At 38.5% G+C, this 12,824-nt stretch overlaps 1 protein-coding gene across 3 annotated transcripts in view; it reads right to left on the minus strand.

Annotated features, from left to right (window-relative positions):
- Positions 1-12,824, minus strand: part of Carpa (Carbonic anhydrase-related protein A) — a 127,856-nt gene that overhangs the window by 22,389 nt on the left and 92,643 nt on the right. For all 3 annotated transcript variants that reach the window (XM_071790333.1, XM_071790330.1, XM_071790332.1), the window contains exon 5: positions 447-542. In XM_071790333.1, coding sequence (XP_071646434.1) covers positions 447-542 — 96 coding nt within the window. The remainder of the gene's footprint in view (positions 1-446; positions 543-12,824) is intronic.

Below are 12,824 nucleotides of genomic sequence, written 5' to 3' on the forward strand. Positions count from 1 at the left end.
TACATAAAGTTATATGTCTCTCGTCGATCATTGTCTCGGCTTTATTACATTTAATTAAAACCCTGCTAATTAAACTCGATGTATATTTCTTATAAATTTTCACAGGTATCGCGAAATAAAAATAATTACTAAACAATATTGTTAATTTTTAAATCCTAATTCTTTAAATTTCAAAGAAACTCTTATATCACTCAACATCTTAAATTTAATGTTAAATTATTTTTCACGTTTTGTTTATTCTTCCAGAACCATATGCATTCTCAATTTTACTGAATGCAGCAAAGTTAATATCTGTGCGATTTAATTACGTTTTTATTAATGATGTATAAGATTAAATGACTGTAAAAATTTATAGCGTGGAAGTTATACGTGCGAAAACTTTTACGGACTTAAACAATTTGAAAAATGGACGAAACTTTCGTCGGGTGGACGGAAAATTCACTCACCTGCACCATTAACGAGATCGCCACCAGTCCCTGACTTTTATGCTGCGCCTCGCTCATGTTGTGATACAGTTCGGCATTAAAGCCATAGACTTGTATCTGCAACAGAAAACCACAAAGAAATTACCTTCCCGGTGGAATCGTGCCACGGGTATAATCGTATCTCCCACAACGCGATCACGCCGACAAATTCCGTCCTCGCACGAACAAATTCTCGAGTTCAGAGTTTAGATTCTGGAACATTTCGTGCCCGACGACGCCTCGTACCACGTCGTTCCCCTTGTTGCCCCATGCTTCTATCTCCCCTCGAGATCGACTCGCTACAATCACGTCTCTGGTCGACCGTTGCCGGCTTTACTGCAGCTAATTAAACGCAGAGCCCTTGATGTATTAATATTCAGGGCTAGATAAATATTAAGTCAATTTTTTGTGTAAACTCAAAAATACCCATACAAAATGCAGATATAAGAAATAAAAATACTTTGTAAAGAACATCAATGACTTTTGGACGGTTATTCTTCAGTTTTTAAGAGGCACTGATATTTCTAAAAATACTAAAATGTAATAAAATTATTCACGTCCTTTATAAATTGTCTTTATAAATTCTTAGCTTTATACATGTTGGATATTGTGTTAAAAATTGAAGAAATCGATAAAAGATTCCGGAGTATGATCTGCGCATTGGAAGTATATTCGGCTCCATCTTTTATGCCTTGAATAAATATTCCAAGAATATTTATCGAACACATACCTATTAAATCACATTCTTACGCGAGTATATAAATCTTCAGAGGCCAAGATTCTTAAGCGCATACCATATGTGGATGCACTTTTCCTTTGACATTTTTGTGCGCCTTCTTACGTCAGAATCTTCGTCTTTAGTAAACGGAAATATTCTCTCGTACTATGTACACTTTTTGTAGAAATATTGAACTCTTACGAGAATAAAGTTTCCTTCGATACTTGATCATATCTCGCCTTTTAACATTTCGCCTTTACCTTCATATTCTCATATATAAAAATAGATATATGTTATTATTACAATAAAATAAATATTCCTTTCGCTGCAACTAACCACATCCGCAAGATTTAATAGCAAAGAATGCATGCACTACGCGGCTCTCGTTGTTTTAGAAAGAAACCTAGATAAGTGTACAGTGTATGCAGGTAAGTCGCAAGACGGATCTATCGTCGCGTGCACACGGGAAAGCAGCGTTCAGTTTATAGAGAAATGGAAACCAAGTCGCTCGTAAAATGTATCTTGTTTTTGGGACATACATCTCGTTTCGTGTCTCATTTCCCACGAATGTCACCTGCTATAAGTTTTGTATGCTGGATAAGGCGCGGAAAAGACACCGACGACGTGTACGTGTCTTTCTCGCGAAGAAAAGGATTTCGTCGCGATCGCTTTTCTTTGCAGTATTTTCACCCTCCCTCCTTTCTCTACACCTCACCCCCCCCTTTCTTTCTCTCGTAGTTTCCCTTTTGTCTCCATCGTTCTGTCCTTCTTCGCTGTATCCGTGTATCTGTTTCTTTTCTGCAGGTAATGGCATTGCTACGGCACTTCCGGTTGTGCCTAAGGGTATCTGAAATGCCCGCGACGCGCGACGAGTTCTTCTTCAAAGACATCGGAGTATGCTGGCTATAGCGCGACAGATGGGGGCAAGGATATGAAGAAAGAGGGATACAGGGATAAGAGAGCGACGTGAGATACGCGAGAAAGAAAAAGGTAGTGCGACGCGACGAGAGGAAGCGGGAGAATTGCTGGGAGTGAGTGTAAATCCACTGCGTCTGATCAAAGTACGACTCGTACTACTAGGAATAGGAAAGATTCTCTCTTTCTTCTCATTTTCGTGAAATTTTCTCCCGCCCCGACCGCTCCCCTTTCCTCATCGTTTCTGCCTTCTAGCAGGATATTTTTTTCTTGGTAGCTTCTTTCTTCCACTTTCTTCTCTCTTTCTTTCTTGCTCTCTTTAGTCATCACGTAGTTGAAAAATTTTATATCTTTCAAATGAGATTTTATTTCAATTATTGAGAACAACAGATGATAATTTATTGTTACAATGTGGCGAGAATGAAATTACGAAGATTCTGTTCATTTTGATGCGTTTTGAAAATTGAAAAGCAAAAATAGATTATAAATTATTCTGATTATTGTACATTTTATGTAATATCAAGAATGATTAAGAATATGAGTAATATATTTAATTGTACGGTTGCAAATATTTATAGCATGTGTCATATGCTCAAATCAATCCTTCTATATAAAACTAATCAATAATATTAATAAAAAAATTACTAATGTTTATCACTGAAATTTATTGGATATTCTATTTATTAGTCGGACATTCGCACAATTTTTATGTGTCGATTAATTCTCATTTTGATTTGCCACATGTCTTTTATCTTATTTTAAACCTTTAAGATAAAAAATAAATATAACAATGAAACTCGGAAAGTTCCTTCGACGCAACTTTCTAACAAGAAACTTAAGAAAGAAGAAATTATGTGAATCAGCAAAGCGACTTATTTCGACGTTTGATTGACGGCTTTTACATGCAAACTGAAAGTTTCAATATTTATCGCGGGTAAACAGAAGTGGAAGTTAGGTACGCGAAAACAGCAGTCTGTGGAGAGTTGAGAGGGAGCATTTATTCAAACTTCATAAAATTTAATGCACGAATATATTTCGAGATTACGATTGATTTTTGGAAAATCAAGTACGTATGCATTTCTAATTACAATTTTTCCAAGATATTTTAAACAATAAATTATAATCACTTTAATTATACGTACCTGTTTGCTATTTAAAGATTTTGAAACAAATACCAGCTCAAGGCACAAAGAATCAAAATTTTTATCTTTTTTCCTCAAAGTATTTGATAATAAATTTAAAGACTTGCAATTACGAGCCTGGCTTGCATGTAACATGTATGCGCATATAATTAACTTGATTTTATTGAAACCAATAATCGAATATTTTTTATATAACTGCACGTAATTTCAATAAATTGAATTTTTTCTTAACAGATTTTTCTCCAGGTTACCTTATACGACTAGTCAATACGGCTGAAGAGAGAAATTGTTATTAAGAAGCACTCTGTCGACAAATCAGCTTTCAGCGCTCATTATATTATTGCTGATACAGATTGTAGAAACCTTCGTTCTCCGAGTATTATAAAACATCATATTAGAAATATCTTTTACGTTTTTAAGCCCCTTTCTTACCATCTGACGAATGAAATAATTTATGTATAGCATACAAAACTCTGTTTTGTCTCGAAATGTCGAACACAAGCATAACTTAATGCGAGTTACACAGTTTCGGGCTGAAGGCCACGTAAGAATTGTGTAACATTTTAAATTTATCACGCAGAGAACTGCGTATAATTGTTACGTGCGCATATAATATAAAGTATATTCGTTAAAAAAGAAATAGGATAATCCGTGTGACAAAAGATGTTATTCTACCGGCATTTATTTTTACATTTTTTCATGCGCGAGCTTTTATTCAGAAATACGGTGTACTTCCTTTCGTCCTTCCATTATCTCGAGCCGGGATAAAATTCTGCGGCTCTTAGCTACGCGGCGATCCCGAAATTCGTTGTCACGGGCGAGCAAAATCCTACTTGACGACCGAGCCAAGGCGGTATATAGCCCGAGCTTTCTGAAATTTGCTACGCCCTGGAAATTCGGAATTCACCGCGGGTAACCCGCGAAGTGCCGAGCTGGCCCTCTCTTCCTCTGAGCACCTTCACTTCACGTGTATACCATCCGATCTCAACGTATCTTCTGCACTCTGCCTCTCATCCTGGCCCGATGCCTCCTTCACGACCACCACCTCGTGCTTTACCCGCCACTTTGCCCGCCACTAGAGCATAATCACTACCCTCTGCGAAGACTGCGACGAGCCCGCAAACACAGTCGCGCATTCGGTAAACGCATTATCTCCTCTTTAAGCGGTCCCGACGACAGTCTCGGTGAAAATTATTTTTACACACGCAGTGGAGTTAATCATCGTCGAATATCTACTCCGGACTAACAAAAAATACCGCGAACACCGTGTACCAGCTTCGTTAAAACGCAAAGTGTCACCTATAGTATGCGATATCCACTTGAAAGCATGTTCTGTAATTTCGTAACGTAATAAATAATGTAATTTATGGAGATCATATTTTCATCATCGTAATCGTATTGTAATCGTGTGCAAAGAGGTATCGTCCCACTTTCAACGTACATTATTAAAATGATTTCAAGTGAAGAAGGACACAAGTAATGGGTAAGTATCAGTTTTCCAGAAGATATATACATTTCGTGAACAATATCGCATTGCGATATCAGATTTTATATATTACAATAATTCGATACGATATTATGCACAGCGGCATAGCGGTAAGCGGTAATAGCAACTGATCCGACGACACTAGTTAACCTATTGGCCTGGACCTACGAGGCTATCTTGCAGTTGCAATGCAAGCTACCAGACTGGACACGCGAAATTGTCTCGTATGCAAACTTTGTCCGGATCTGATTACAAACAGTTCCCATCGCCTTCGCAAGCAGCAGTTTCTGTGTTAACTACACCGAACACTTAAACCTCTATTTTAACATTGCCATTTCTACAACCGCACGTTCATATGCTAAAAAAAATGAAAAAAAAATTCTGGTAAATCTGGATCTACGAAAATCAAATCATAAGCGTAGAGTTAACAGATAAAGCTATCCTTTTCTTAATTGATATGCGCACTCTCGTATTCATAGCGTTATATACGTTCTTTCAGCGCGGTGCCTCTATAATACTTTGGGAGCAGGTGTGATAACGCCCTGCGAGTCACGGCCGATATGAATATTCGATATGCGCGGTTCATTCGTTGGGTGCATCAAGTGTGAAATCAGCGAGTGCAATCGCGAGGGGGTAAACGTACTAAACTGAAAAATCGGCACCTCGGGATAAACGAGATTCATTTATATGAAGTATGCTCGCTGAATAGTTATAAAATATCTCTATCAAATTTAAAATCGATTTTTTGTCGCTAATCTTAAATTAGCATAGAGACATGGAAATTAAATAATCATAAAATATAAAAAAATTAGAATCTGTAAATACATTGCAATTAAAATAATCCGATTCAAAACGGGACGTTGTTACGCGTAGCGAGTTGTAATGCGTTGTCAATATAATCCGTGTTCAACAAATCAAAGGTTGAAAATAAAGTGGACTTGTCGACTCTCAATTTTTCGCTTCGATTCTCCGAATCGTAATTATAATTATAGAAGATTTAAACATCATATTATGTACAATTTAATCCTGCAATATACGTGCAGCAGAACGTAATAAACGATTAACCGTAAGCAAATAAACCGTAGCCAATAAAACGGGTAGATTAAAACCTGTGTTCTGATAGACTTAATAAGGACAGCACGTCGTGTTGCCGTCATAATTGAAAAATCCAATATTGCCGAACCGAAGAGCGGCGAAATCATATCAAAGCAAGATAACGAATACCGAAACGTGTGTCTCTGAAGTTTGATATTTTCCGCGTATTTACACGTTTCCAAAAATCAATTTTTTAAGGCGGAAGATAAACGAATCGCCAGAAAATAGACGCACATCGCACATTATAAACAAGTAGCAAGTTTGATAAGTGGATTAAATAATAATAATAATAGAGACAGTTCTCTCAAGGAAAATCTATCTACATCTCAGACTGTTAAATATGGACGGATTAAAATGCGTCAATAAAGATTTCTCCTGTATATATTAATTATTTTTTGTTGATACTTAATATGTCGCATCGATATTTTCAATGTGTTTCTTGTATATTCGTTAATTGCAATATTCCTGCTTTCGAATGAGAAAATATATTTGTCCCGACCTTTCTATAAAGCTACGGCTCATTTTACTGCACGCGACGCAAAATTACCACTACCATTGCGATCTTACGTTGCGTCATTACACGAGTCTTTTTTCTCAGATTCGCGAGGACGCGGTGCATCAAGGATAATTCACGCATTAGGGGGTGCGCTTATGGCGTTCTTGCGGCCTATGGGCATGCCATCACGATTTCTGGCACAATGCGCTATTCTACTATGATAGATATATAGCTGTAATGCCGCGCTGCCATCCCTTACCACCGACCCTTCCACCCGGCGGCTCTATATTAACCCACGAGTGCCGGCAGCACAGACACGAATGCCTATACGGGCACAGCGACGTGACAATACACGCCGGGATACGCGTGCATTAATATGTAGATGCGTATGTATACGCGTATACGTGTACACACAGAGCCGTCGGAGAATTCCTACTATTCATATGTAGATGCGTCTTGCGTCATTTTGCTTGAAAAATCGCCAAGTACTCCATTACCGTCCGAGCGTTACGTCGTTCCTACGGATACCCCTGTTATATCGCGTCGGCGCTTAATTGAATGTGGCGATTATACTTTCAAATTATTGCTAATTACGTTTTAGCGTCGTTAATATGTTTAACCCCGCGGAACGGCATGTAAAAAGCCTTTCTTTGCGACGCGCGGATTATCGTCTATCTCTGTTTGTCCAGGGCTTTTGACTGCCGCATTTTCACGTCAGCCCGACGTCAACGTGTAAGGGAGAAAAAAAAACCATTTTCTATAATATTCCAATTTCCCAACATTTCAAATATCGTATGAATAGGCACTTACGATAATGGCTGGCAGTCACCGCCGCTTATCGGCGGTTTTCGTTTCAATTAAATCAATTATCGCATTTCGAACGGCGGAGATTTTAATAAATAAAGGCAAACAATATATGTATTTGCGCGTGCGGCGGGCCCGCGTATAATCCCGGTGAAATAAAAAAATATTACCGCATCGTATATGCGTGTATAATAATGCGGTATAAACACAAAATTAATTAATAAGTTTCCGAAGCCAGGCGGAGCAAGCGTTCGTAACGCGTTACATCATTCCGCGATCCAATTAAGTCGCGATCGATATCGCGATTATTAATTTATTCGTCGAAATTAGAAAAGTCCGCTCATGATATACATACAACATTAGTCGTGGTTGTAAAATTTTAATGACGTCCAAGTGGGTGTCGAGATGCGGCGTCCCGCCGAGAGAGTCACGATGGCGGGAACGATGGAGAGCTTTACGTGTAGAAAAAAAAATATCCAAGAGCACCGCTCTCTCTTCGGTCCCAGCGCCGCGCGGCGCGCCGCGCCGGTGACCTTTTAGCACAAACCGGAAGTAAGGGAGGCGCTCGTGACAACACACAATCGCGACGCGACGAGGGTCGTTCAACTATAAACGACCACTACAATTACGGAAACGCGCGCTAGGGCCTCTCGACTGGTTAAAGCTCTGCACAGAATAATTAAATGAATATACGCGCTACCATTTCGGATTTCCCTTTATTCCGCCATACGTTTAGTACGCGCTCGTGACCCACAGCCACATTCTCCTAAAAAGAGTTTCGCTGTAAACTTAATGACGAAGTTGAAAAATTAACGGCTTGAGGGACAGTTACTAAAATCTATTGTTACCATGAAATATATAAATAAATATAATTCTACAATAATGGAAACGTATACAATAATGCAAACAATAAATAATTATATGGAGATTGTTTTACTATTCTCTATTGTTTCATTAATCGTTTTAATTTCTCATAAACAGTATTCGTGCAATTTCGTACAAAGAAGCCACTCAGTCTGTGTAATTGCAGTTATTAAGGTCGACGATTATTATTATGATGATCATTAATTAATTAATTAATTAATTATTAATGCTAAACGTGGAATAATATATAATAAAATTTTGTCATCTTTGCGGGGTCCATTTGTGCGATGAAGTGCATCGATAGCAACGCGACGGGTGGCTTTAAGGTATTAGCGTCCTTCCAGACAATTCCGAACGGCCGCGTTCCACGGGCTGGACGCCATGTAGAAATTAAACCAATTATGCCTGTCAATTTGTGTACGCTCTGGTGGCATAATCATAGCACTCGAATCCCGTGCCACGTTGTTTGACCATTAGTGGGTATACCGGCTGTCAGAGCGCCGTTCCTATCAAAAGGACCCTCGGTATCCTACGTCGCATTTGCACTGCCACCGTTCTGTTTCGGTTTTGATCCCGAAATTAATCGGTCGATTAAATTTATGCTTAAATTGAAACCGCAGAAAATAAATAATTCATGAAACGTGTTCTAAAAAAGAGAGCGAGAGAAAAAAGAAAGAGACAGAGAACGAATCATATCGTAAAAATCATGATCTAATCACATTTCCAACCAAAAATCACATTTTAATTTCATCGCGCTAGATTTTTAAAAATTACTAGATATCGAACAAGCACGACGAGATCTTTTGACATTTCTTTAAAAAGTGAAACATTTGTGAGGAACAACGACGATAAGATAATATTTTATTGTAACATTTATGTGTAAATAGATGTAATTTAACTCAAATTGGTAACATTTAATTAGCAAATTATCGTACAGTGAAGTTATTATAATCATTTTCTTCATAGAACGGAGCTCAAATTTCAGCTCGTATAAAAACCGATAATTACGACTTGTATATAAAATTTTCCTTGTTACGAAATCGCTTATAGCTTCGAAATGATCGTTATATCGGAAAATTTTCCATTTGGTATTATAATCTCTTCGAGAGATTATAAACAGAGACCCTCAATATACTCTGTTAATAGTTCTCCAAAGCTATAGATTATTCTTTATGGTTTATAACTCTATGAATCAGTCTGTGTTACACATCACATTCTCTGAGTAAATCTTTTCTGACTCGATCTCGAAGATGTATTCGAGTAAAATCGCGCCGACGTTTCTTACGTGATCGATGGCGGACAATAACACGCAACGCGCGCGGTTCGCCCAATTTGGCCGGGCACGGCGGCCATAAATTCGCGAACGGTCTCGACAGGGGCCTGTCTCTGCCGGGGTGAGCGGTACTCCCGTGGACATCCGTTTCGCGACGCGAGGGATGAGGGACCGGGGAAAACGGACCCCATTCGAGGAGCGCGCACTCGAGGTACTCCATCAGCTGCTTCTCGAGTAGGCTTTCGGCATCAAAGCGGCTCGTCCCTCAAACACGCTGGTAATGGGTCAGACTCGCTCGAGTGTCGTGGCTCTTGGAATTCCCTTGTCCTCCCCGGGTTAGGGCTTTCAGACCGAGCCTTCCTCCCCAAACCAACGCTCGGTCCTCCGGCCGCTAACCGCCGCGCCGTGCCCAAACCGCCAACCCGCCCCCGCTCGTACATGACCGCCGATCTCTCCCTTTCCCCCCGGGCTTTCTGAGCACACGTATTAATGCAGATTTCATTATGCACGCCGTCGACGCCTAGCCGTGATCCAGCGACTCCCTCCCTCCCCCGTACCGTCAAGTGTTTACGCGACCAAGATGCCGTCGCTGCCGCTGCAGCTTGAATTATTCGCGTCCCTTTGACGCCACGGAACTATGCGGGGCCCTTCACCGCCGTTGATTAATCGCCGGGCTTTTTAACGCGCCGTTGCCGCTAACGACGCCACTGTTACATTTGAATGCAAATCGTGTAACGTGCTTGTGCGGTGCGCGTAGCCGCGCGCAGAGCTGTTGGCTCTGCCTGATAGACCATCAGTAAAAAAAATGTTTATTTCTTTGCGATAGACGTGAATGAGATAAAAAATAAAACTTGTAATAAGAAAGATATTTATATGAATATACTCTCGGGGCTGGAGTTATATCGGTGTGTATTAAGTGAATTGTGTTAAAATTTTCGATTTTATAATCGCGAGGGACAATGCTCAGAGATCGAGATTCGACATTTAATTATGCAGCTTTGGTTCATGCATACATGGTGTGCTTTCAATGAAAGCGATCTCTTTCTAAATTGAGCGAATAACTTTTGTCATCAAATACACAAGCGTCTATTGAACACACGGCATTATAGGGTACACCTAGCATAATGTATCGTGCGTACCGGTTCCAAATGTAATTGTGTTTGCTCTCCCCGCCGGGAGTACTGAATTAATGATCAATAAACATGTTATGCTCTCTTTATTGACTACATGCGGCACGATTATCGTGTGTTACATTTATCCACCTAACATTTGCACCTTCCCGACTATCTCCTATAGGCACCTGAAATTCGGCAAAATTTTGGAGTTCCTGATGGATATCTTACTAAGTAAGACATCCGTATTTGACACAAAATAGCTAAGAAATCCATACGCAATAAGAGAAAATTCCATTCTCCAAAAATTTCCCGTTCTTTTGTATAATATAAATATAAAAACATAAAATATAAAAAGAAACCCCCAGATTTTAAGCTTGATGTTTTATTCTTTAACTTAACAAACCCTTCTTAAGTTAAGATCGATTCGACAAGCGAAAAAGTACACCGGAGATCTGTCCTTCTTGCAGCTATCAAATTAATTCACATATGCTCTCGCATAGTCGGTGTTATATATAGAGAAGCGACGTAAGCTAGATGAAGGGGGTGGCAGACCGTGCGATGGAAGATGACTGCCTTTGATTCACGACGCCATTGAAAGCCCGCTCCTCACTGAGGACGCAAGGATATAACGGCCAGATTATTTGGCGCTTTTCCTGATATCTTGCTAAACAGCAATGCGCTCGTAACCCTTCTCTCAACACAGCGCACTAAATCACGGCGTATCAAATTTTAATAGATACGACGAAAAGAGAAAAAATGCGATTTATACATATAAGATTGTTTTACCGCGAGCTCTTTCTTTAAAGCGCGATTTGTTGGAAAATCTATGCTCCTCGCATCAAGATGGAAACTATGTATATATATATATATATGTATTCGAATGCCTGTGCACGTCGAAATAAAAATACACTCCTAAAATTCGGAAACTGCATATCTAAATTCCTCATGTCTCGAGGAAGGTGGTATTCAACATTCTTCCATTCACGTATCGCGCCTGATATCACACGCACACAACCGAGAAGAATATATGAGATCGATATTCCCTGAATTTTCTTCGTACATCTTATATATCATGCTTTTGAAACGAATTGGAGAAATAGGTTTTATCTCTAAATAAAGATAGCTTTATCGATGTTCTAAAATACCTCGGAGTCTAAAAAATTATTACTTCGTAATATTATTTTGCTGTCAATAAACAACGTTAGAGAAATGTTTCTCTTGAAAAATATTATCCGATAATGGTTTATGTCGCAATTTCATAAAGATTTATTTTATTATTACTTTTATTTTTATTTATTTTATTTATCATGCTTTTGTAAATAGAAGGGAGCTACTTTTATCAGGATTTCTGCAAATTGAATTCTATATAAAATGCTGTATTATTTGGTTTTAAATAGAATCAATTGCTGAAGCAGTAAATGTAAATAATACTAAATATATAATTAGTGATTGTATTGTCTTCTCGATTAACTGTATATTAATTTCGTTCACGTTAAAGAAACAAAAAGTAGAAATTAAAGATTGTAATTATAAAATGTTAGATAAAATTATTCTTTTTCAACATGTAAAAAAACATGCTATAATTTATGTCTAAAATAAATAAAATAATTAACGTGTTTTAGCACGTAAATGAATAAATGAATTTTAACCGCTTATTCAAAATCGATGTAGAGTAAGCTGTAAATAAGGGCTTTATTACGACTTAGTGGCTCGTTTATTTAACAGTATTTGCGATATTCGAATTAAATTATCATCAATGCTTGTAACTCATTACCGTCTGAGGGGATTTGCGACCAGGAAGTTGGTTATTATTGGCATATTGAATTTTACGTACACCGAGTTTTAATAAATGAGAAATCCGTGTTGGTCGTATCATCGATTCGACATCCTACAAATGCATTTAGACTTCTTGATTATCGATTCTCGATAATTACCCCTAGTTGCGCGGATTCATTAATCTGCCCTTTTTAGTCATTAAGAAAAAAGGATGGAGAAGTATCCTTCGACCTGTATTTACGAGAAGTACTAATCGATATTGCATTTCCGCCGATTCAACCGCGCTCGCGCGCTTTCGGAAGTTTAATTTTTTAGCAGACTTGGTAATACCGCTCGTGTGGAATCCGCCGTTCGGCTGCATCTCGCTGCAAATTTTTCCATTACAATTTATCTTTTAAAGAATATCGCATTGCTTTTACTTTTTACCTATATTTACTTCGTATATCAATTTTTTCACAAAGCAAATTTTTGAAACTTTCAAATGGATCTTCTACCAATCATCTTTGTGACAATTACCAGGAAAAATTGACACAGAATATCAGAATATATCGTTGCGGCCGAAGACAAAAATAGCAACAAAGTCACCATCGATTCCGCTTTTCAGTTTAGGAGTTTATCACATTGACGGCTGATCGCGGCATTATTTTGTGGGTTTAAGAAAATTGGATTGTTCAGG

The sequence above is a fragment of the Temnothorax longispinosus genome, chromosome 10, assembly GCF_030848805.1.
Source record: "Temnothorax longispinosus isolate EJ_2023e chromosome 10, Tlon_JGU_v1, whole genome shotgun sequence".
In the NCBI taxonomy this organism is placed as follows: Eukaryota; Metazoa; Arthropoda; class Insecta; order Hymenoptera; family Formicidae; genus Temnothorax; species Temnothorax longispinosus.